Source organism: Polyergus mexicanus, unplaced genomic scaffold (assembly GCF_030449975.1).
Source record: "Polyergus mexicanus isolate NDT 795.1 unplaced genomic scaffold, iyPolMexi1.0 SCAF_7, whole genome shotgun sequence".
Taxonomy (NCBI): Eukaryota; Metazoa; Arthropoda; class Insecta; order Hymenoptera; family Formicidae; genus Polyergus; species Polyergus mexicanus.
Genome location: NW_027223327.1, coordinates 9,244,220 through 9,269,636, shown reverse-complemented (window position 1 = coordinate 9,269,636; position 25,417 = coordinate 9,244,220). Strand labels below are relative to the sequence as shown.

Sequence of the window (25,417 nt, the reverse complement as noted above, 5' to 3'; positions counted from 1 at the left end):
TTCGATATAACAACAATGTTATAAACATTCTATTAATAGCAACTACAGGTTAATGTATTTATGGATTTATATGAGAAGCTTCCACGAAATAAAGTCTAGTCAGTAAACTAAAAAAATAAAAGAAAAAGAATTTAATAATGGCCAAAATTTGTATTATACATAATTTTTCCACATAATCACCAATGGCTTCTATACATTTGGTATATTACTGCATCAGATGATGGGTAATTTGCTGAGTAACAAAGTTGTTGAGCCATACTGACGGCAAATTTCTTTGATACAAGTTTAAAAAAACTGATGCAATATTATGTTATATGAAAAAATAATGTATTTATGTAGATATTGTTAGTCATCACCAAATTTTTTTCTTTCTATTGATTTTTTTTTTATTACTGACCAGTTCTCATTTGTGATATCCTCTCATATAATTCTAGATTTTTTTTCAAGATATCAATCTATAGCGGTTTATATAAATTTATACAAATTTTACTGCTGCAAATATTGGCGTAGTTGGCAGTATAGGATATTTCTCTTTATATTTATATCATTGTGTCTGTCTTCTATGATTATTAGTTGAATTTAGAAGTTGGTCCTGATTTTTGTAAACAAAATAATTACTACAAAAATATATTCATATTATTAACTGTTCTGCCGTACATATAAAATTTTTTATGTGTAAGAGTCGTTCGTACTATATATATGTATGTATGAATGTATGTATGTATGTGTGTGTGTGTTCGACTTACATTTTTCAACATGTTTGTTGAGATAAAACTTTAATATGATATGTATAATTCTTTCTTAACAAAACTCATATATATATATATATATATATATATATATATATATATATATATATATATATATGTTTTTAACAGACAAGGAAGCCCACTCTGTGTTGGAGAGCAGTGAGTATCACTGATCCACAGCAAAGTTATTTTACTACATTCTAGAGCAGCAACAAAATTTGATATCTATAAACTTATTTTTTATCTCCTATCGTTTTTTTTCAAAACTCAACAATAACAGAAAACAAAGAATATAATTTCTTCCAGACTTATGTAAAAAGAAAAATTTAAAACATTATCAATCGAAAAATATCATTATATAATTTAATTTATAATATATTACGCTATCCTTCTTGTAACAATATTATTGTTACTGCCATTTTGAGAAAGCTTCTTCAAATTTGATCTAAATAAGATTTTTTTTTATATGATGAACTGCAAAAATAGATTAAAATTATTATTACTCAAATATGAAATATAGTATATCATACATTTTGCTTTTGATGAGGAACATCTTTTTTTATAACCTATCTATATATTCTTTTTACATTATTTAACAATTTTAATTGAATCACGTGATAAAAGTATGTAACAGATTAAAATAGAAAATCTTTCTAATTAAAATATCTAATCATAAATAAGTTATTCCTACATTTAACTTTACCAGTTTAAAGCACTCAACAGTTTTTATATTGTTCTAAGCTACGAGGTAACTTTTATATAATTTTATAATAATAAACTCTGTATTATATATATAAAAGAAGTCTCATGATGCGACACGATATAACTAATATATATGTATACTTATAAAATTTGGCATTATATAATACTTTGCAATATTTTGTGTTTTGTACTTTTGTCTTGTAAAATTTTAGAGTAAGGGAAAAAAGGGAAAACAAAAAAAAAAGAAAAACAATTTACCATAGGAAGGATAACTGTATCTCAAATAGTTTGATCTCAAAACAGGATATGAAGACAGAATGCATGATTGCATGTAATAAATTTCCATATTAGTCGAAAATAATCATTTCTCTGAACTAATTAGTTTTGAATTAGGTTGAATTTTGTTACGTACAAATTATTGCCATATTCGCTATGTTGAAGTTTGACTGTTAATTTGTACTTTGAATACTATGAAGTCTTAAGTTTAACACGTACAATCATTCTGTCCTTCTGGGAAGAGCTTTAGTGTTTCATTGATCGCGTTTGCCACATAATCCAAATTGAATTCGTTGAGTCCGCACATATTTATACGACCGCTGCGTAACATGTAGATGTGATATTGTTCTCTCAGATGCTGCACTTGTTTCTCTAAAAAAAAATTTTTTCTTCTATAATTATATTAAATTGCATTATAAAACTAGAGAAATATAATTTCTACAACTAACCGGTAAGTCCTGTATATGAGAACATTCCAATTTGTTGGATAATATGATCCCAAGTACCTGGAGTGCCCAATTTCAACAATCTATGATGCAAACCTGTTCTCATCTCTTTAATTCTACTGGACATTGTTCTAATATGATCTCTCCTAAGATATTAAATTACGTTATTTAAATAATTGATATATTATATTTTAATTATTTTATAGAGAGAATATATAGAATGTACAATACCATTCTTCAAAAAGTTCTGGGTTTCTTAATACTGTCGCGACAATTCGAGCACCATGATTAGGGGGATTGCTGTACATTCCTCGAATAATCAATGTCAATTGCGATTTAGCTTCAATTAATTCCTTTGTATCGGCCAACACAAAAACTATGTTGCCAACTCTTTCATTGTACAATCCAAAATTTTTTGCAAAGCTTTGCGTGCAGACAAATTCGATTCCACGTTCGGCGAACATTCGTATGGCGTACGCATCCTTATCTAAATCTCCACTTGCGAAACCCTGTTAAAGGATCACATAGATTGAGCATATTATGAAGATAATCATAACAAAATTACGTTATCTATTGATCTGATATTGACCTGATATGCACTGTCAAATAATGGAAAGAGTCGTTTATCTTGTATCACATCAGCTATTTTAGCCCATTGTTCTGGAGTTGGATCACATCCAGTAGGATTATGCGCGCACGCATGAAGAATAATTACGGCATTTTCTGGAGCATCTCTTAAATCATTGAGCATTCCTTCTAAATTGACACTACGGGTCTTCTCGTCCCAATATGTATATTCGCGAGCGTATTTGAATCCTCCATTAGTAAACACCAGTCTGTGGTTTTCTATCAATACATAATTTTACAATATACATGGATATTTTTACTGGTAAATGTTAACACAGATAATGTATTATATCTATAAATTTTCACTTACCCCAGGAAGGTATGCTGTAGTAAAAGGTATCGTAATGCAAAATACGACTTAAAAATTCAGCAGCAACACGCAATGCACCAGTACCAGAGAGTGATTGTATGCCGAAGGCACGACCTTGGGCAATAACAGGAGAATTTGAACCTAGTAACATACTCGTAGCAGCCGTACTAAATGCATCTAATCCAAGAACTGGTAAATATTCATGATTCTGTAGATCATCAGCAGCAAGTAATTTCTCCACTTTCCTTACAACTGGCAAGACCCATGGTTTACCCTCATTAGTGCGATAAGCTGAAAAGAATTTGTGTAAGTATATTTTGAGAAGAGTTGCATAATCTCAATAATTACTGTGCCATTAATTCATGTCAAATTATACAATATGTTACATAGATTACAAAGAGGAATATAAATTTGCCTTAATTTTTTGATTTATTAATAGAGCTCAAAAAATTAATATTTCTAGATATAACATACATTCTCTGTATATCTGTTTTAAAAATTAATTTCTAAAAATTTGTTTACATAAGATATAAAAATATAAAAAATAATTTTATTAGCTTTAATATCAGGCATTTGATAAAGCAGATTAATTTCTATTTATATCTACTGTATAATCTTTAACAAAATAATCAAGTGAAAAATTTATTTGTATTATTTGTAACACACACACATATATGTATGTAAATGGTAGAACAGTATGTGACATATTATGTAATCATTCTAGAGGTGACCCAAGAACACAAAGTATAGAGATACAGAAAATATACTATACACATATCATAGTTTATATTTATTATTAAAATATGCTAATCTGTAAGAGAGGAAAAGATGCAACATTATTCAAAGCACAACACATGTTATTATGAAAAATCTATATATATGAAATCAGTAGCGTGTTAACTTAATCTTTTTTTTTTTTTTTTTAGATAGTTTTAATATAGCGTTGATAAAGCGATCGTTTAAAAAATTATAACAAATCGTGAGAAAGACAGTAACGTACCTCCTATACTTAGATTGACTTTATTGTCATGAGAGTCGTCGACGAAAGCCTTTTGCAGCGCGAAAACCTCGATGGGAGGCCCCAATTTTATCCCCGTAAATCTGGTATTCATATCGTGAGGAATGCAACAATGTGATGAGTGCGATGAAGGAAGAAATCGTACGCGCGAAATTAAAATTTAATCTTCTTTCAAGTTCGGGGTCGGACGTGATAAATGGAAGAATACGCGAAGGTCAATGTGTCAAAACGTAGTTGCCCGCGTGAATATCTCGCAATCCGTGATTCGCCGATTGAACAGCCTACTATGTGTGTGTTGCATATATATGCTACGATTTTTATGACAGTATCAATTGACGTAAGAGGACACGGGAGAATGTAGCCATTTCGTAGATTATATGTTTTTCACCTTCGCACCATGCAGCGATTCTCAATGCTGTGAAATTATGTTGCGATCCTTAAGCTAAATACATACGCGGTCCAGCGAACTTAAAGCTGGACCGTATCAGACATCAGACTGCGTATTAAAGATTGAAGATTGAAAGATTGGAATTCGACTGATCGAAGAAAAGAAGGTAAATTTTTTTTTCTTTCTCTAATCCGTTACATTTTAATATTCAATCCTTAACGCATAATCTAATACGAGCTTAAGGTGTAGAAAAATCAACCAATCACGCGATAGCTCGTCTGGAATAGGCCTGTAGAACTTCTACAGTAGAAGTCGAGGAGCTCTTCCGTGATTGGTGTGTGCGAGTTCTGTCAAAAAAATAAAAAAAAAATAAATAAAAAAATCTTCAATCTATTTTACGAAAGTATAATCGAGCGAAGCAATTTTTATTTCGCGACATGCAAGTTTACGAGAAGATATAATGATTCCGAGAGGAATCGAGAGACGAAGACGCGGATTCGTCTGATAGATAATTGCGAGTAACATAACACTGATGGTACTCGCGATCTCGGTACCTTCGTGAATGCCTACTACGTGACACAATTGCTACGATAAATGAGCTTGCAAGACAGCCTGTTTTCCGAAGATGTCGAGTACGACGTAACCGTCTTCGCGAGAGACAAGACGCGCAAAAGGTATGTACAAGGAACGATTGTTATAACATATATGCACGAAATGGGATATCGACGTCGAGGCCGATGCAATCTTTGAAGGTTAACTTTTTTACAATATCCGTCAACGGCTACGAGAAATTAATTTTAATTTGACCTTGAATGATTACTTTGATATGTTACTTTATTTAGGCATATATACATATGTATATGTATAAAAAATGAATACATATGCGTGTATTTCACAGCAAATTAAACGGATATGTATGTATATCGTGTGTCCTCGGAGCGAAATTACCCGTGAGTGGCTTAATATAGATTTTATAAATAGCAACCTATACATCGATAAACCATCCTCGCTAAAGAGTTTCGAGAAGCTAAGATACGCTATATTCTCTTATGTATATACATATATTTACAATTTGTTTGTGTTATATAAATCGTCAAGTAATTTTGACATTTTTTTTATTGCGCACATATTTTCAATCTTATATACAATATAATCGCAAAAGAAAAAAAAAAATATATATATATATATATATATAGAGAGAGAGAGAGAGAGAGAAAGGAGAGGGTAATAAATTCATTTACGTTATTCCATGAAGAATAAAAAAACCCATTATTTATATATTAATGAAAAATGGCAAATATTAAAAAACAGCAATTATGAAACGTAATTTTTCAATACTGCCAATACCAGGACGTGAATAAGGCCAAGGGATATTTACGTTAATTATGGTCAATACTGGCGATCTATATCGAAACATTATTACTGCTTGTCGCACGTGGTCGCGCGCTTGTGACAGATCCGGCCAGTCCCACGTGGTCGTGGTTGTACGTGTGATTGCGCGAATTCGCGTATAAACGCGTGTAAACAATATATTACACAACAAAGCAGCATATATATTTTATTTCTGCTTTCTCACTCTCAAGTATACTTTACGTCACGTATATTTAATAATACAGATACGCTATATACACTGTACTCGCTCTCATTATAATCAATAAATAAATAAAAAAAAAAGACATAGTCGAGATGAAAGATAACTTTTAGCGCGATTGTCGAGTCGTGTGAGTCGATGAATAAGTCGCTATATAAGTCATCGAGTAACGAATGAGGGTGAAAGTGAACGCGCGGGTTACGTAAAAGTTAGCCGGCTTTTATATCCTCGTTGTTCCCCCCTTTTCTCACATCCTCTCTTTCTCTTTCTCCTCACGTAAGGCGTTACGTTCACCAAACGGCTGGCTCCATGCTCGTTCTTACTTTCAGCGAGAAACACGCGGTCTTTTCACTTTTGCAGAGCGCTTGTCTTCCCGCCCGTCAACAACTATCGCCGTTTCATAATACATCAGCTGGTGCAGAATCGTTTCCCGGACTTGTTGCACACATTCTCAATCGGTCAGGGCTCGGCCAGACGTACCGTGGTATGCTACAAGAGCGACGTGAGAAGGTCTCGCAGAAAATCATACTCTACCTAACATTTGCTATTTGTTTTTTGTCGATAATATTCCTGAATGCAACGATTTCCAATCTTTAATGATCTTAATGATGTAACGATAATGATGTATAATGAGCTAATGTATAATTGCTAAGCCGCGAACAAAAGTGAAATCGGTCGGAGCGATCCGCTCTCATTGCAAAATCATTCTATATCGTCATAATATGTTCCGAATCATGATTATGATTGTAATCCCAATTCTTTTCGAGCAATATGATTCTACAAAGAGAATTAAGCGTAACATTGTTTTTGTTGTAAAGAGATTGGGACCCAAAGCCGAATGCTCCTGAGTGCGGAAGAGGTCTTGCAACAAAACGAAGGGATACGATTGGCGGGATGGAAGACCGACAGTCGCCTTCAATGTCTCCGGAATACAAGCAGCTACAGCGACAAGGTGATTATAAGAATAAGTAATAGATAAGCGTGAGAGATAAGACATTGAAACAATACATAATGTGAGATGTGCATTTATATATGTATATATTTTTAGCTAAATCAGTACCAACGGTCGAGATATATAGGCCACCGGCAGCTAGAAAAGCTAACAACTGCTCGCTAATAAGCGGGACGCAAACGCAGTTGCAGTCAAATACAGATTCTTCTTCGGTCAAGTGAGACTTATTAAATTATTAAATTTATAGACAATTGCTTTTAATCTTAATATTCACACAAGAATAAAAAACTAGTAGAACCCTTTTTCTTCACTTTATTAGCATCGATTTTTACTCGATCAGTGTCAACTATTCCAAAATACATTATCGACATGTGCATTTATAGGAATGTACGGCAGAAACGACCCGATCGAGCGGTTTACGTACCTAGGCATCGAAGAAGCCTGGAGGAAAGGAGATCGCGAAATCCTCAAGTTTCTTCCGCAAATCACACAATGCTAAACGGAGATACGAATACAAATAATAATTCTAGATTGCAAGATACATGCTGTATTCGACAAAGTATAAGCAGCGACTCGAGTTTGGACAATCGAATCTTCGAGAGTCACGACATGAAGATAGAAAATGACCACTTTCCGCGAGAAAATTCTGTGGTTTCCGTGGATTCTAGGAAAATTCTCGACATGCATGATAGTACTGAATATACACATAAACTGTTGGAAGAATTAAAAGAGGATGTGCAAACTTCATCGAAAGAGAGGGAAACTATCGCGGCTGATAATTCTAATGAAAGTAGCACTAATTTTAATGTATCAAGATCATCTGACAAAGTCGAAATTAATGATGAATTGGTAAAAACGGCACAAGCGACCGTGAAAGAAAACCGCTTCTCAGTGCAACATTTAGATTGTAACAATACGATAGATAATGAAAATAGGCAATTGGTTGGACAGAACATAGTATCGGACATTTTGATACTTTCTGATAATACGCAAAAAAAACCGGAACGATCCGAACAAATCTCTCCGATTCTTGTAATACCACCTGAGAAAAAAGTAAAGAAGATTGAAAGGCAAAAAAGCAAACCGGTTCCACCGCCATCTCCACCTATGAAAATAAACCGAGACGAATGCGATTGGGACAGTCTGTTCGATGATAATGGCGATTGTCTGGATCCAACGTTAATAGAAGAGGTCAGTATACAAACCTATGCGTTTACATTAATATTTAATCTAGCGTTTGTCTATTCTGTTACTTGTAACATTTTAATTAATGTAGCATTGTTATTGTAATTAATTTATTTATGCACGCTGTCTTTCTATCTAGCTTACATCGGCGGTAGGCGAAGTGACGATAGAACAACCAAAGAATGATTACAAGACGTACAGCAAACAGGTCGAAGTGTCTAGTGACGAGTTTGCGCACGTTGTAGAAATTTACAATTTTCCCTCCGAGTTCAAGACTAGCGATTTGGCGGCTGTCTTCAGTTCTTTCAAGAATGGTGGCTTTGAACTAAAGTGGGTGGACGATACCCACTGTTTAGGAGTTTTCAGCAGTCCTCTCGTTGGTATACATACATATATTTGATAATTTATACTTTTAATGGTCAAACCTCCCTATTTTTAATATCTTTATATGCTTGACATATTTGCTACATTCCATCCATGCATAGAATAAAAATGTCATTAAATGCAGATTATTAAAAGATATTTCCATTTTGCACATTTGCTATTAAAACTTATTAGAGAATACAGGAAAAGTGAAACAAAATAGAAAGTTTATTTTCTATATGTATTAAGAATAGAGATGTTTGACCATACTAAAATAGTGTACTATATAATTTGTAATAATTTTTATTTAAGATAGTTTAAAAACGAATGTTAATTAGAAAATTATATTCGAAAAATTTTATTGACATTTTAATACTAATGATATGACAATTGACGTAATATATATATATTTATCGTTGACGATATTTGAAAACAGTTTTATTTAAACCAATTATAATCAGATGTATCACAATCAATTATATTCCTTTTTTTTTGTTTTTTTTATTACTTTTTTAAGCTGCCGAAGTATTAGCGTCAAATCATCCGTTTGTGAAAACGAGACCGCTTAGCGAAGCCACCGCCTTGAGTAAAACGAAAGCCAGAAGAACAGCAGAATTTCTGCAACCTTATAGAAATCGGCCGGAAACATGTGCCGCTTTGGCTAGAAGATTAGTTACAGGTGCATTGGGCGTGAAACTTGCTACAGCCAGACAAGAACGTGAGCATGAGAAGAATATACTGCGTGAAGCAAAAGGTAAATTGTGTTAATTCTACGAACAATATAAAAAGAAATAATATGACATTTGAAAGAAATTACTGAGAGAGAAATTCCTGCGTTACAGAGAAAAGACGATTAGCCAATAAGCAACGTGAGGATGTCTGGGAAGGCATAATACCTGCAAAGTAACATTTATATTATGCATTGCTAATGCATATTTACAGGGATTGTTTATACCTCGCTGTATTACTATATGATCTTTCACAAGATTATTATACAGTTGGTGATATTGCTCCCCTTGAAAATGTGTTCGTGGCTACATAATTTGTGTAGCCCGCATTGCAAGGCTAGCATAATGTTGGGTCTTTTCTAAGCAAGAACACACTACATTCACATTGTGTTACACATGTAAGGTACTTGCTGGAATGGGTGAAATCCCAAATTTAGTTTTTAAGAAAATCATCAGAGTGCATTACAGTTTTCCATTTTTAATGTTACAAATACAAACAATATAACAAGTGTTATTGCTACATCCTATACGATTGAATATTTTTATTTTTTCAATAAAACAGATCATTAAAAAAAGAAGAGAATTACATAACAGACCATTATTGTAACACTAAAAGAATATTAATGTAATAATCTATTCTTGATTATTAATATGTTAATAATCAATCATTTTTAAGATTAATCTGAATTTTAATCAGAATATTTTTAATCTTGTTTTGATTTTATTTTTATATAAACTATACAGATGATAAATCGTAAAATTATATTTTGTTTAATATTAAATATAAAATTTCTTGAAGTGTTGATAACAAACATGTTACACATTTGTATTTAGTTTTTTACAGTGTTAAGTAGTGTATAGAAAGAAAGAAGAGAGAGAGAGCACTGTGTCAAAGTTGAAACATAATGTCACACTGTCATCTGTGTATTTTACTGGAAAATATCCATTACCTACGTGTTAACAAATGTCTTAGATTTCACAGTAAGAACTTTATAACGCGCCTGTGTATATTTGTGCCTTACTCATCTATCCTCTTTATATTGATAAACAGCAAATTAAACATATACAAGATACATACATCTTTCTGATTTAAAAAATCGCGATAATTTATCACTAGATGAGTTTGGCATGCAAATATTTTGTAATTGGTAAATATTCATTTATCTTAAGAAAATTATCAAGACAATATTATCATTTTAGTATCATAAAGAAGGTACCTAACCATAGTAAAGAAGATTAACCATGTGTGCACCATTTTATATCTTTGTCATGCAAGAATTCAACTTATTTTTTAATGAATATTATAGTGCAAAGTCATCATTTTTTACAGAGTTAAAACCATAAATATCAAAATTATAAATGTAGTGTGGCTTACATATACACAGATTTTAAAAAAAAATGGAACAATTTTTTAATATTATTTTAATATTTGTCACATATTGTTATGAGTTTATACATAGCAACATATATGATAATATATAGTAGAATAATTGCGAGACAATAAGTGGCAATAGAATTCTTTCACATATACATCGATTCATCACATAGTAATATATCAAAATATATCTTTACAAAGTTTTATAGAGATCGACAACACAATATATTTACTGAAGAGGTAATCATAGCATATATACATATATATAATTTATTATATATGTATATATATGTATATATTAAAATTATATATTGCAGAATAAAAAAAATTTTATATGTCTGACTTAGGCCACTTACATATCTGTTATATTTACATAATACAAATGTTACAAATCGACGCACAATCATTTTATCTATTCATATTACAGAATTGCTGAGTATAACGAAAATGGATTGTATTTTTATATACAGTTGTTACCGATATATGAAATAAAGATGTGTGTTGCCTATCCCTAGTCAACATATATACATGCAAAGATATTACCTATGTGTGTTGATTCATATTATGTCACGAATTGAATAAAAGGATTTTTCTTGAAGAATAAAAATAAAGATATATATATTTTCTATATATAATTCAATTTTCTCTATATTTACATAATGTCAATATAGATACATACTTATTTGAGTTTCTTTGAAAAGTAACATTTGCAAAGTGTATAAAAAAAAAAAAGTTACATTGACGATATATAATATACGACGATAGAATCTTAATTGCATTCAAAGGTCTATTGATAAATGGACGCTAAATTGATACATATATAAAAAATTATATTAAAAATTATAACAAATTCCTTTTATGTTTCATGTTTATATCTTTTTCATTTCTTTTTAGTGGCAGTATTACAACTTCCGTTTCGTAAAATACAGCTACACGGTAGCAAATCCTTTTTAGTTCATATTTATGGTAAAAAACGTTTTTCTCCCTTTCCATGAAAACGCTATGTAATCTAATTTATTCATCAAAACATGAGAAATCAATTTAGGAATGAAATAATCATTACCACTTGCTACCTTTCTTCTTTTTTTTCTGCTGGACTTTGCGTTGTTGCTGACGTGGTCCTGATGTTTCAACTGCAGGACTGTGGCGAGGATTCGGAGAAGGTTTAGCGTTCGCAGGCATTTTCGTAATGTCGCTGTGGTGTAAAATATATTATTAGTTTTTTTTTTAAACAAATAGTTTATCGTGTATTTACTATAACAAAAAAATATATTGTGCTTGCATATACGTACTAAAGGTCACTGGCTCCTGTAGCGGCTCCTTGTGTCCCTTTCATAGCGGCATCCCTATTCCTTCTATCCCGTTTTTTACGGAAACCGCTGCGTTCGTGTCTCGGTAACCATCGTTCTGGATCAGGCGGAACGTCTGGATCATAGTTCTTCGGCATTTTACGAATGCGTTTACGTTTCTTGTGCTTCTTTTGAATTACATCCGACACTGGTTTACTGATAAAGAATCAAAACACATGATTTTCGAATATATATTTGGTATGTAAGTTGTGACTGAAATAACTTTATTATATTTACCCAGGAGAAGGTTCAATCTTTTTCTTCACCACTTTAGTTCCAATAACCCAATTGCTACTCTCCAATGCATCAACGTCGATAGTTTCAGCAAGATCGTGAAGCGGTGGTAATCTTTTAGATAAAGACTGCGCTTTAGTAGGACAGAACTGTACATAAGCGACCACTAATTGAGCTAAAGTCTTGATATCAGATGGCGAAGCATCTACTAATTCTTGTAGGATGTCGGCAGCGATCTTGAGCTCTCCACCGCGTAAGTAGAAATTGGCAGCCTGCCGCCATAATTCTCCCACATTTTTAGTGGTTTCCTAAAAGGAAATCTTTCTTGTAAAAAGTGCTGCGCAAGAGACTAACTACTCACACACACATATATATATCTTGAATACGCACATTATGTTTTTTATAGTAAGCGACTGCATTCTTTAGAGCAGCCGACGCTCTTTCCCGATCGTTATCAGCCATATAAAGCGTAACGAGTGCACTGACTATTCCAGGTAGAGATCTATCCCTTTCGTTTATATTCTCAAGAATAGCGATTGCCTCTTTTCTTTCATCATGACTCAGAAGAACTTGCACACTAGCCAATTTCATAAGCAATTCCTTCTCGCCGACCGCATGCTCGATCAATAACTTCGCCGCTTCTTTCGCTTTACCTTCCTTGCTAAGTTGTACAGCTTTTATAAACATTGCATCTGCTGCAAGTGTAGGATGATCTTTTGCGAGATTATTACATAGTTGGTGGCATTGCTCTCCCTGGAAATGTAATGAGTGTCATCTCTTTGTAAATAACAAAAGATTAATAGATATGATATTATAAATGTATTATAAGACTCACTTGATCTGTGTAAAACGCTAATAGACACTGATTGTATCCAATGTTTCTTCTTTGCCTGGAAGTTAATTTGTGCTCTAGATTTTCATGAGTAGCACTTTTCATTCTCTTTTTACTATCAAACACATTTTGATCTTTATTCAGACATACTAAATTGTTATTGGCTACGGCAATCAATGCGATGTCATCTGGTTTGGCTTTTAGAACAGCAGTGTACAATGCTTGTGCTTCTTTTTCTCGACCTTGCAATTGCAGGCAATAACCAAGCTGTACACGAATTATACCCAATTCATTTTCAATTTCTTCTTCGGATGCTCCGTCTTCCTCTAAACCTTCCTTACACAATTTCTCAGCAGCTCTTAATTTTTTTTCTGCTTCTATTAAAACAGCTCTATCATCCCTGTTTCTTTGTGCGAGTAAATGACATGCAGCATTATATGTTAATTCATAAGTATGTTCATGTAACGAAGGAACTTCTAAATCCTAAAAATTATTTGCAATATATTTTTAGAAACATTCTTGTATTAAAAGCTCTATATCAATATCTTAATTAAGATCTTAAGTTACCAAGTTGCATTGAACTTACAGAACCCTCAATCACTAAGTTTCCAAGAACAGCTGCAAGATTTGTTTCCCTCTCTTCTTCATAGTCATCGTGTGAATTCTTAATAATGTCTCTGTATATTGCGAAACATTCTTCATATCTTTCTAGACGATATAATACCTGGGCTTTTAATTCCTTGATTTTCAAGGAAGGATTTTGTACATTTTCTATCACTTTTAACGCTTCAGAAATTTGATTTAAACGATAGAGACAGTATCCTTTTTCAAAATCTAGATTCCTAAGTTAGAAATAAAATTTATATCATAAAAATATTATATTTATTGTAATATTAAGTAATATTATTAAACAGTATCATCATACGTTGCTAATTTCGGGGTTTTAACGATAGCTTGTAACGCATCGTTGAACTTGGACAGCTGGATATAGCAAACAATTTTATAGTGAAACGCTGCTTCTTCATCTTGAGAAATGCCTAAAACTAAACGGCAGAGTATGAATTATTTCATAGCTTTATGTAAACGATATGTTTTTCTCACTTTGGGATACTTTTACTACCGTAAACAAATTATTTCAAAGCACGATATATAATTTTATGAAAATATGTGTGAGACGATATGAAAACATCACACCATAATCGAGCAAGATTATTTTACGATGATTATTGACTTAGTTTTCATTATTTCAATAAATAATTAAATTTACTTCTGTTCGCAGTTTTCAAGGCCCTTTCGTATTCCCCGTTCTGTCCTAATTTGTTTAATTCCGTATACAGTAAAACAAGGTTATTTTCCTTCGAAGCCATGTTTTTCAATTCAGATCTCAGATCTCAGATCTTCTTTGATATACATACGTAACATACGTGTGTCAACGTGGAGCCATAGATAATGAGCTCTATAGTATCATAACAAGGAGATTGGAGTGACTGAAGTGAATCTTTCTTAGAGAGAAGCCTGAGAGGGGTCATGCCGCCGTTTTTCATAAAACACTTTTTCTAGTTGACACAGTAGCGTCAACTAGATTCATTTTAGAGCCGATGTACTACATGGCCAAATTCAGTTTTCGATGCCATGGTAAAACGGTCGATTGGTGCATGTCCGTGCTAGATCCATAATTGTGGATCAAAATTTTGCGGAGAAATATTATGGATTTATTAATGTTTTATTAGCTATGCATCGTTTAGTTTTTTATCGTTTATGTTGAATTTCGAACATAAAACAATCAGAGTCTCCCAATATTTTTAGGAAGCTTACGAAAACTATATAAATTCATCCGTTTCAGTGAGAAATAAAACTAATATAAAAAATGAATTATAAATTCTGTTCTATTTTTAAGTTTATTGAAAGTTTCATATCATATTATATATATATTTATATTTAATTCTAATTTTTTGTAACCCGATTCATATGGATTGATATAACTTGGCTCTACATTGATTAGAGCAATTTATTGTAAAATAACGTCTATATGCCAAAAGATATTTCGCGGATATTTTACCACGTCTGAAAAAGAACAAAAAGAGGTAGTGATTTAAAATTTGCAGATTAATTTACGATAATATGTTAAATTTTCTATAGTACGAATTATACGCGTCAGATGATAAATTATTTTTTATTAATTAAGAATAATTACAAATTTATATAAATATAATTAATTATATTTTCTTATAGTTTTATCCGTATTTTATTGTTTTTTAAGTAGTTTTAATTGATGACAGCGTTAATTAATTTTTTCACGTTTATATGATAGCCGGTAATACTATCAGCTATCAGATTTTCGCAAAATGTTATAAAATGTCAAAAAATCGCGATCTTTTGTGCAATATTTTTGCATATTTTGTTTTTTTTAGCGTGTAAATTGTTAAGAGTGTTTTTTCTATCTTGTGGAATTCCATTCAGAATTTTAATTAAAAAGTCGGAAATGCGAAAATAATACTTTTCTCAGAACATTTAGATATGTATTTATATGGCATTAATTTCAAAAACGATTAAAATTCTTTTTTCTCTATTATTATTTTTTTTTATTACTTTTATTATAAAAATATACAAAGAAGTAACCAAAAATTGTGTTGTACAATTTATCGTAAATCGGAGATTATGAAATAATAACAATAATTTTAATATATTCATAATTTTTGCCACATATAAAATTATTAATATTAATAAAATTAAATATAAATATTTAATATTATATAATATTAATGATTTAATTAATAACATTTATATAATTTTTATATTAAAAATATTAAAAACAAAATTGCTTAAAAATAATAATAACAACATACGACGAAACATCGATATAAATATTCACAATAAAAGAGAGGCATCTCGCATGTTTTGTTAAAAACTAGCAATGCATATATATATATATATATATATATATATATATACGTTTATATATATATATATGTATATACATTCTGTGTAAAAAAATTTTATTTAGAAAAAGAATATTGCTTCTGATATAGAAAATTATTGTATATAACATAAATATTTAGAATAAAAAGCATCACACAAAACTTTGATCTCTATTAATATAAATATAGTTGACAGCATCTAGCACTCAAGTTTATATATATATATGCGCATAATATTCTTTTTACCATTAGAAAGATTAGTTATATTGTATAATGTATTAAAATATTATAATAATTATTATTAAAGTATTATAATAAAACATATTGAAAAAAAAAATATCAAAAAACTATTTCTCACTTTTTCTTAAAATAATGAGTATAATATAGGTAAAACATAAAAAGTTAACATAAGTTTCTCGATACTAGGATGTATTTTGTGTTCAAAGATAAATTATATATATATATAATTTACATACGTAAATATTATATGTATATATATATATATATATATATATATATATATATATATTTAATATATAATCATATATATAAAATATATATACAATTATGAATTTTTTTCACACAAAAATATATTTTATTTAAAGGAAACTTTCTTAATTTTTTGTTTTTTAATTATAATATAAAATTGACTAATCTTTTTGAAAGAAAAAAATTGTACTGGCTTCTGAACTTACAACTTGTATATATAAAAATAAGTATAGTGAATTTCACATCTATCAATAGATACTTTTTGTATTATTATATCTTTAAAGATAATATGACAAAATCTTTTTGATCAGTTTATCTTAGGTAAGTTTCAAAAGAATTCGTGAAAAATTTTGTTTTAAACCTTTATCAAGAATAAAATAGCACAGTTTTTTTTATCATTCATTTAAGTTGATAATTTAAGTTTAATTATTCTTTATTTTCTTCAATAGCCAGAAGATTCCTAAAACGATATTTCTGATTTGCGATTTGATGTAGACGCTGTCTTATTTTGTGATATATAGACGAAATATATCGTCTTATCATATTTGTCACACATTTATTTATCTGAAATAAATTATTATTAATAAAATCAATAATTTTTTTTACTCTATAAAAATATAACATGATATTTCTGATTTTTCTCTAATATGATGCGACATAATATACATATATATATATATATATATGACATATATAAAAAAATATAAATAAATTTAAGAATAAGAAATTTAATAAATATATTATTTGTCTCTCATCTGTTCATATCATTTACCTCATCCTGTGTAATAATGTCATACTCAAGAATGACTGTTATTTCATTTCTAATTAGAATTGTATCCACAAATTCTTTTATCTGAAACACATTATTTCGATATATGCTATTAAAAATAAATAATTAAATTTTACAATATAAGAATCGTAGACATAACATAAAATTTTTTACTTTTAGCATAATTGGAACAAGATAATTTATAATAAAAATAAAATATGTAAAATATTTATAAACATATAAGTTTAATAAAATGGGAAATCGATGTAAGAGTCAGTATAATATTTGAATGCACAAAATTTACCATCTTCAGTTGTTTCTCAGAATATACGTGGTTAATAAGATCAATTAACACTATAATCCCATTTAATTGTCTATACAAACAAAATAAAAGGTTATAATATATATGACAAACTTTTTTATGATATATTGATATGAATGGTATATATTTATGTAAAAAAATATTATTACCTGGGTTTAACATCCGCAAATTTCGTTAATATGTAATTAAGCACTTGATCACGTCTTGCATGCCTTTCAATAATATTGTGAAAATAATAAAGATGATCTATGACTTGAATTTGATCATAACGATCTTTTGGCACTTTTGTTAGCATTCTATATTTAATAGTGAAAATATTTGTCGAACAACTGAGGAATTTTAATAGTTTCCTATCAAGTTTCCATGTATACGTTTGCCGTACTGTGTCCCAAGTCAGACTATTAGATGGTATTAAGCCATTACAATACATCCAGTCTTTCCACCCTTGAAAAAGTCTACGAATTTAGAAAAAAAAAAATTAAAAATATATTCTAAAAATTTTATAATTTTGTATCTCGTATTCTCATGTCATATATTTTAATTAATTAATTAAAGGCGTCGCAAAAGATATAAGAAAAATGTAATTAAAACCACAATTGTAAGAAAAAGTAATACTCGGTTTGTGTAGAATTCTTGAGATATTCTTTCAATTTAGTATTGGCTATCTTCCAGCATTCGGTATCACCGAGAAGACATATCCATTTAGCGGCTTCATGCCTTAAACATTTTGTAAGGTCATCGTCTTGCGATGATTCATCGTATTTTATTTCCAGAAGAAGTTTAAATAAATTGTTCATTAATTTACTCTAAAAATTATTAAATAATATAAATTTTATACTAATATATGTTTGTATATATTGTATGTATTGTATATATGTATACACATTTCGATATACGATAATTAATAATCAAAGTAGAAAAATGAAGACTGAAGGAGAACTAAAGAGCTGAAGAAGCTCTTCCTTTTTTAAATTTTTTATTTTTTAAATAAATGAATTTACGAAGAGGCATAATATTAAATATTGTTTAGCTATAGACACAGGCACGAGTGCATGCCTATGCGCAGATGTGTGTGCATGAGTGTGGGTGAATGAGCGTGAGTGTGTACAAATATTTAATATGTTTTTATTAACGAAGATAGAGTTATTGAGAATATATTGTTATTTACCTTGAGTGTATAGATTCTTTCGTCTGAAAATGGTAAGATAGTTGACATGTCTTCAAGAGCCTTAAACATAGGATACCATGCCACATAATCTTTCTCTTGCGATAAGTATTTTATGAGTTCAAAAAATATGAACGGTTTGAGTTGGCCGTTCATCACGAAGTAATATGCGTCGTCAATAATTTGAGCACGATTGAGAATATGTATGTTCTTATATAGCGTAATATTATTCAAGTAATTCGCAATCCTTAGCCAATTGTCAGATTCATAATTAACACGATAATATCCTGCCATAAATTATATAATAAATTAAATTTTATTGATAATTAAATTTTGGGACGTTTAAAGAGAGAGAAAGAGAGAGATTTATCAAGATATATCTTTATATATCTGTGTATCTTTTTTTTCTTTATGTTGAAAGCACAGAAAAAAGTGCATAAAAAAATGCGCCTTTTATAAACAAGAATGCAAATTGTATTATTCACAATTATATGATTTGCAATATTGTATTATATGTATTAATAATTGAGAGTTTTATGAGATTTAGCTGCGCAATAAATCTTGAATAAAAACACAATTTTGATTATGTTTAATTAATTACTAAATTACATTAATGACTAAATTATACTGTACAATATAATTTTTATTACGTGTTACGTTTATATAAAGTATACTTTTTATAAATTTTTATAAGACACGTAATAGCATAATGTAAAGATTTTCCGCAAAATTACTACTTATAAAAAAAAGTTGCATGTGTATTATTAAAGAATTTAAATTAAGTGGCGAAAAAATTTGATTAAAAAATTTGTTTACGAAAATTTGTGATATCTCTCTTAATGGTTCATATAATTTTCATGATTCAAAATTCTATCTATATTATATGTATGAAAAGCAAAAAGTGATCGGTGAGATGTTATCTATTCGCAAGATTTACCATGTTATGTATTTTATTGCACATAATCATGTTTATTCATTGTGTAAGAAATCTTAAAATTTTATGTATTTTAAAAATGCAAATATTCGAACACAGAAATTTAAGAGTGAAATAAAATCTTAATTATATATAATAAACACATTTATATATTAATCAATAAAATCAACAATTAATATTTACCTATTTGTTGTAAATTAATTATTATCCACTCGTTCATGAAACGAGGAAAAAACAACTTAGTTTTACTCGAGAGAGTTATCCACCAATGGGGGATCGTATGCCAATCAGATGATTTAGACTCCATATGCTTTTCCCAAACTATAGTTAAAGGTATCCTCAAGTTCATATCCAATTCTAAGCTATCAATATTTTCTATCGATATATTCAAATAATGACTATCGTGTTCTCTAACTTTCAATATAGGATAATGTTTTTGCCGTGTCCAAGAATCCAGTTTTTCTTTTACATTAAATTCTCCAATAGTAGATATTTTTAACACATCATAGGTAGTTTGCATAGCGTCCCAGAAATCATCCAAAGTTGCTGATCTAATAATAAGCTAACTAAGTTTTCAAAACTTTACATTTCTGGTATTAAACATGCATATAACAGATTTTGCATCAAAGAATTATTATTTAATATACGTGCATTGATACATTCCGTATCTAGTTTTGCGTAATTTTATAGTTAGTATTTTGAAACATTTTATTAAATTAATATATATATATATATATATATATATATATATATATATATATATACACATATTATATATATTATTTTGTACGTATAATAATTAAAAATTAATTATAAAAATATAATAAAAATAATATAAAATGAAAGAAATATGTCTTGAAATATAATGTCAGAGTGAAGAGAAAATGCAAAAAGTAAATGAGTTACATAAAAGGATATAGATAGGATATATATAAAGAGGAATAGAGAAAACGTATATAATAAAAAACACAATGTGGATATCAAAAATAAAAAAAGAGCAAAAGACACAATTTAAAAAAATTAATACAGAAAAAAAACGTGAGATTACAGGAAAAAAATTGATTTTAGTAGAATAAAAATTATAATGATTAGAAATGTTTTGAGAGAGGAATTTGAAGTAAAAGCTAGAATAACGAGAATAGAAGCAGTTGCCCGATAAGAGAAGAGAGACATAATAGCGAAACCAAAGGACAGTAGAAAAGAAAAGGAGAATGTAATATATTATGAGATAGAAATAGTGTATTGTTCTTGATATTATTTTAATTTTATATTTATTTCTATAATACGCAATTATTGTATTACTCACTGTTTTTTAAAAAATATCTCCAGACCCTCATAAAACACATCATCGGTAAGACAATACCGCAACATGCGCAATATACTAGGTGCTACAAAAAATCATATCATATAAAATGATTGATTATTTGTGTGTATGTGTGTTTAAATACATTTCAATTAAATATATTCAAGCATTTATATAGTTTCGTAAAAACATTAGCCATTTTATGAAAAAAAAAAAATTTCTTTTAAATTTTACATCAGTATATGTTTATATATATTATAGATTTTTTCTCCATTTTTCGCAACAAAATTATTATGTAATAATAAAGGAGAAGACAAATTAGTTAGCGTTTTTTTTTTCACGATATTTATCTTTATGAATATTATAGATAACCATTTAATTATATTTACTCACCCTTGATATAATAGGAAAAAGAGAAAAGTGAATTAATTTCAGAAGGTCTGTTGATCGTTGATGTAAGAGGCTCCATAATAGAATGGGTGTCCAAACGTAAAGATTCTTGTTGGATCTGAACTACGTACAGTTCTGTTATACGAGATTCTGGATAAATCTGAAGATGACAATTTTGATGTGATTAATAGTTTTAATCGGAAGAGAATACTATTTATGCACAATTACTGTTCGCGATATTGTTTGCTATATCTGTTACTGTCGAAATTTTTATTTTTTATTAAGTAAAAGAATATAACAGAAAATATCTCTAAACTTAAGTGCATACGATAAAACTTATTTGGAATTAGCATTGTAATTATAAAAAAAAAAAAGAAAAAAAATTGTATTGCGTATTACGTTAAAATTGAATTGTGTATTTTTTTTTGTATATTTAAATTAAAACATTTACCGTATTTTGATTAAAGTATTTTCTATATTTTCAATTTTATAAAAAAACTTAAAAATATTGCACACATAATGATTATCGTTATGATATTAACGGATTAATAAAAAGAGTTATGAACTTTTTTATATCGTTATATTAATAGCATTTTGCTTTAATTAAAAAACAAAATAACACTATATTGATATATATATTGTATATATATAAAAAAAAAAACCTTGTTGATGATATCTATTCCTAACAACGTAGCAATACCCTCGTACAACCAATGGTAAGACCACCAAGATGCTGAATTCATTCGAATATTTAACCACTGATGTACCATTTCACGTGCTATTAAATGCGCTATTTGTATTTTGTGCGCAACGGAATCTACTTCATCATCATAGGTAAGAGCTGTTTCCCTAAAAACATTTCTTATAATATGATTATGTCCAGTATTTACTACAAACACGTAGTTTATCAACAACTAATTAATAAGTAATCTACAAATAAATAATAAATATGTAAATGCAAACAATTCTCTATTTCATTCCAATATGTTAGATTATAACGTAAAATGATTTGTAGCACATAAGTATTTTTTATTTAAAAGAACGAAATATAAATTGCGACTTGAGAAAAAAAAGTTTATATTTATCTCATAAATATTATTAATTATATGATGACCTTAAAGTGATGAATAAATTTTGCTGCTATGTTTAATAATTGTTTAGAAAATAGCATATATTAACTAAATATGTAGACAAATAATACATAAGGAAAGAGAAAATCATATTTTTCAAAATCATAATGTAGTGTTTCTAAGTGTGCGCATTTATTTCATAAGAAATGTCTTGTAATAAAATATAATTTATTTTACTTATTAATGTACTTTACATTACCGTTAATATAAATTTGTTTATGAAAATATTATATTATATTATATATATATATTTCTTTTTTTTATTTTCTAGTTAAGTAATAATGATGATTCGAGTAAATAATAAAAATATCTCTCTCTCTCTCTCTCTCTCTTTGTTTATTAATACTTTATTATTCTTTTTACTTTAATTATATATACGTTACCTATAAAAAATGAGCTTCCATTTTTTTATGCTATTATGTGGAAGATTTGGAACCAGGACATGTTGCACTGTCGAAATCTTTTCCAAATCTTCTTTAGATGTCGTATTTTTATCAAAGAACGATATAACATGTGCAATAATGCTCCTCGCAAACTTTATTTGCGGTACCAAATTTGATCTGCACCATATGTTTATCCCTATTTTAGGAAATTTCGCTACTTCATACGAGACATTTGAAGTTACTAGGAATGCGACGAGATAGGTGGAGATCGCAGGAGTATAATTGAAGCGTGTCCATACCATTACATCATATTTATCAATTGTATGTCTTTCCTCTAAATCTTCCAAATTTTTCGGCATATTCGATAAAACTATACACGATTTATGATGCTTTATACTTATATTAAAAATGGACTTAAATGTCGGCTCATCCCAACATGGAAATATTTGTCGAGCGCCAATTGCTTGGAAAGACGTTGCCAAAAACCTACCACATTTTAACGGAATATCTTATAACGAATACATATCTTATATAACGAATACATGTTCAGTCATCGTTGTTATTAGGTATTGATATTGAATGGAGAATGTAAATAAATCTTATGAATAATGATTTAAAAAATAATATTTTAGTACATCTTATTGTAATAATATTATTATATATAATTATCATATTGTGTTAGTACATGCTTTTGTCATTATGGTTTTGTCGTTTTATATTTTTAGTTTTAAAATGTGCATTTTTTAAAAAAGTGAAATAATTAGCATTTTTTAATATGCAAAATTGTCTTACACAGACAGATATATCAATATATTTTAAATCACGATGTCTAAATCCTTCGAAGCGAAAATATATTATGCAAGAAGAAAAATAATTTTATTGACATGTTTATATAAAAATAGTAATAAATGACATTTACGTAATGATAAAACTGGCGTATTTTTAACATTTTCAACATACTCGATATTTACTTACGATTGATTTCCTTTTTCGTTTACAATGAAAGTTTTGAAAATACTTTCTCCATCATTTAAAGTAGCGTCGAACTTCATTTTGAGAAGGTAGAATCCTTCTGATAGTTTTTTAGGGAAATGAAAGGCGAGAATGTGACTTTCATTATTATATGTACTACTCGTTGGAACCCAATAATATGGAACACCAAAAATATGTACCCATTCCTTGATAAGAATAATGTTTTTTATTTTTATTTTCGGCTGTTGTGCGTGCAAACTTATGCTCCACGTTGGTCGATTGATTTTGATGTGTACATTACAATCGCCGGAGAAGTGTTTTGCTTCTGTAAATTGGATGCTTAGTATATAATAGTTCGGTTGTATGTAATCTGGTAAACGGTATGCAGTTGCTAAATCTGAATTATGTTCCCAATTGTTGACTTGAGTTGCTAAATCTGAATTATTTTCCCAATTTGTGTTGATTAAAGGTGCTGTCTCTCCGATGAATATTAACACGCTGTTTAATAATAGTTTTAAGAATACCATGTCGATTCCTCTCGTTATGTACCATATATCTGTAAACGTTTCTTTCTTTGTTAAAACAAAATATATAATTAAAAATAAAATAAAACCGAGATTCTCCTTTTTCTATTACATGTAACTTTGCTGATTAAATTGATTAAATTTAATCGTATGTATATTGATACTCACAACATAATTTTTGATATACCGGTTGTGCTTATATATATATCAAACAAATAAACAATCAATAAAAAGTTGAAACAAAACTAAATTTTGAAATGTTACACAAAGTAAATGACAAGCGATACACAACATGTTATGATACGTCAATGTTTAAGACATGTCAATAATATTCCGCGAGTTATATTCCGATAATTACATACTAAAAGCGATTCCTTTAGATTCCATTAGCAGAAATTTTTGTTATATCTTTAAATTAAATATTAATAACAAAAAAAAATGAAATTTTTGTATACAATTCAGCATCTTAAAATATTTTTTCTATTAATAGAAAATTTCTATTGCAAAGAATTTTGTCTCTGCCGTAAATTAAAAGAATTTTTGGCCAAAATAATGTTCGCAATTTACTAATAAATTGAAAATAAAAATAAAAAGGATTTTAAAAAATTCAATTGTATTTTAAAAGAGATTTTAAATTAAACATAGATTATATATTAATCTAATTTAGACGTGTTTTAATTTTGGAAGAGAAGTGCGCTAAATTTATAACAATTATTCGCACGCATTCACAAGATATATTATTGACATATTTTAAAAGTCATACGACTTTTATCATATTCCTTTTTCGATACAGTATTATTGTTGATCTTGTGTTATATATATATATATATACATGTTATATATACATTTGATCGTTATTATTTAGTGAGATAAAATTTATGCAAACGCTCTTTAAGCAAATTAAATAAAAAATAAATATTAGCGATTATTCCGTTCACACATACATTTTTGTTATATACATTTTTCTTAACAACGAAAACTAGTAGTATCTCG

At 28.9% G+C, this 25,417-nt stretch overlaps 4 protein-coding genes across 6 annotated transcripts; 1 reads left to right on the top strand and 3 right to left on the bottom strand.

Annotated features, from left to right (window-relative positions):
• Window positions 1–827: 827 nt before the first annotated feature.
• Window positions 828–4,542, bottom strand: Got1 (Glutamate oxaloacetate transaminase 1). The gene is made up of 7 exons (XM_070299647.1): window positions 4,111–4,542; window positions 3,111–3,401; window positions 2,763–3,019; window positions 2,405–2,682; window positions 2,177–2,319; window positions 1,947–2,099; window positions 828–1,223 (listed from the first exon to the last, which is right to left on the bottom strand). Exons 1-7 carry the CDS (start codon window positions 4,220–4,222, stop codon window positions 1,195–1,197), a joined length of 1,263 nt encoding a protein of 420 aa, XP_070155748.1. The 5' UTR covers window positions 4,223–4,542; the 3' UTR covers window positions 828–1,194.
• LOC138935205 (coiled-coil domain-containing protein R3HCC1L) lies at window positions 4,126–10,972 on the top strand. 3 transcript variants are annotated; one of them, XM_070299644.1, is made up of 9 exons: window positions 4,127–4,682; window positions 4,760–5,190; window positions 6,468–6,617; window positions 6,926–7,059; window positions 7,156–7,276; window positions 7,443–8,250; window positions 8,384–8,624; window positions 9,125–9,361; window positions 9,450–10,972. In XM_070299644.1, the coding sequence occupies exons 2-9, from the start codon at window positions 5,111–5,113 to the stop codon at window positions 9,512–9,514; spliced, it is 1,836 nt and encodes a 611-aa protein (XP_070155745.1). In that variant the 5' UTR covers window positions 4,127–4,682; window positions 4,760–5,110; the 3' UTR covers window positions 9,515–10,972. The 3 variants fall into 3 exon arrangements, with proteins under 3 accessions (XP_070155746.1, XP_070155745.1, XP_070155747.1); XM_070299645.1 differs by lacking the exon at window positions 9,450–10,972 and having other exon boundaries at window positions 4,126–5,190; window positions 8,384–8,620; window positions 9,125–9,237; XM_070299646.1 differs by lacking the exons at window positions 4,127–4,682; window positions 4,760–5,190 and having other exon boundaries at window positions 6,502–6,591.
• On the bottom strand, window positions 10,967–14,511 carry Srp72 (signal recognition particle 72). The gene is made up of 8 exons (XM_070299643.1): window positions 14,393–14,511; window positions 14,051–14,168; window positions 13,712–13,967; window positions 13,129–13,608; window positions 12,684–13,046; window positions 12,297–12,601; window positions 12,003–12,215; window positions 10,967–11,905 (listed from the first exon to the last, which is right to left on the bottom strand). The coding sequence occupies exons 1-8, from the start codon at window positions 14,490–14,492 to the stop codon at window positions 11,770–11,772; spliced, it is 1,971 nt and encodes a 656-aa protein (XP_070155744.1). The 5' UTR covers window positions 14,493–14,511; the 3' UTR covers window positions 10,967–11,769.
• Window positions 14,512–17,283: 2,772 nt separating this feature from the next.
• On the bottom strand, window positions 17,284–24,427 carry LOC138935171 (aminopeptidase N-like). The gene is made up of 11 exons (XM_070299598.1): window positions 23,904–24,427; window positions 22,929–23,414; window positions 22,078–22,264; window positions 21,419–21,575; window positions 21,029–21,110; window positions 19,906–20,273; window positions 18,792–19,075; window positions 18,239–18,429; window positions 17,773–18,078; window positions 17,606–17,675; window positions 17,284–17,385 (listed from the first exon to the last, which is right to left on the bottom strand). Exons 1-11 carry the CDS (start codon window positions 24,425–24,427, stop codon window positions 17,284–17,286), a joined length of 2,757 nt encoding a protein of 918 aa, XP_070155699.1.
• Window positions 24,428–25,417: the final 990 nt, after the last annotated feature.

What these genes read in the sequence shown, in the direction of transcription:
- LOC138935171 (XM_070299598.1), bottom strand. Translation starts at nt 24,427, where the DNA reads ATGGTATTCTTAAAACTATTATTAAACAGCGTGTTAATATTCATCGGA. An exon ending in AACGAAAAAGGAAATCAATC is followed by an intron (nt 23,415 to 23,903) that starts GTAAGTAAATAT and finishes AAAATGTGGTAG; the next exon opens with GTTTTTGGCAACGTCTTTCC. An exon ending in TGGAAGCTCATTTTTTATAG is followed by an intron (nt 22,265 to 22,928) that starts GTAACGTATATA and finishes AAATGTTTTTAG; the next exon opens with GGAAACAGCTCTTACCTATG.
- Srp72 (XM_070299643.1), bottom strand. Translation starts at nt 14,492, where the DNA reads ATGGCTTCGAAGGAAAATAACCTTGTTTTACTGTATACGGAATTAAAC. An exon ending in CTTGAAAACTGCGAACAGAA is followed by an intron (nt 14,169 to 14,392) that starts GTAAATTTAATT and finishes TCTGCCGTTTAG; the next exon opens with TTTTAGGCATTTCTCAAGAT. An exon ending in TAGCGTTTTACACAGATCAA is followed by an intron (nt 13,047 to 13,128) that starts GTGAGTCTTATA and finishes TTACATTTCCAG; the next exon opens with GGAGAGCAATGCCACCAACT.
- Got1 (XM_070299647.1), bottom strand. Translation starts at nt 4,222, where the DNA reads ATGAATACCAGATTTACGGGGATAAAATTGGGGCCTCCCATCGAGGTT. An exon ending in AGTCAATCTAAGTATAGGAG is followed by an intron (nt 3,402 to 4,110) that starts GTACGTTACTGT and finishes AATTCTTTTCAG; the next exon opens with CTTATCGCACTAATGAGGGT. An exon ending in CTACAGCATACCTTCCTGGG is followed by an intron (nt 3,020 to 3,110) that starts GTAAGTGAAAAT and finishes ATGTATTGATAG; the next exon opens with AAAACCACAGACTGGTGTTT.
- LOC138935205 (XM_070299644.1), top strand. Translation starts at nt 5,111, where the DNA reads ATGAGCTTGCAAGACAGCCTGTTTTCCGAAGATGTCGAGTACGACGTA. An exon ending in TACAAGAGCGACGTGAGAAG is followed by an intron (nt 6,618 to 6,925) that starts GTCTCGCAGAAA and finishes TTTGTTGTAAAG; the next exon opens with AGATTGGGACCCAAAGCCGA. An exon ending in ATCCAACGTTAATAGAAGAG is followed by an intron (nt 8,251 to 8,383) that starts GTCAGTATACAA and finishes CTTTCTATCTAG; the next exon opens with CTTACATCGGCGGTAGGCGA.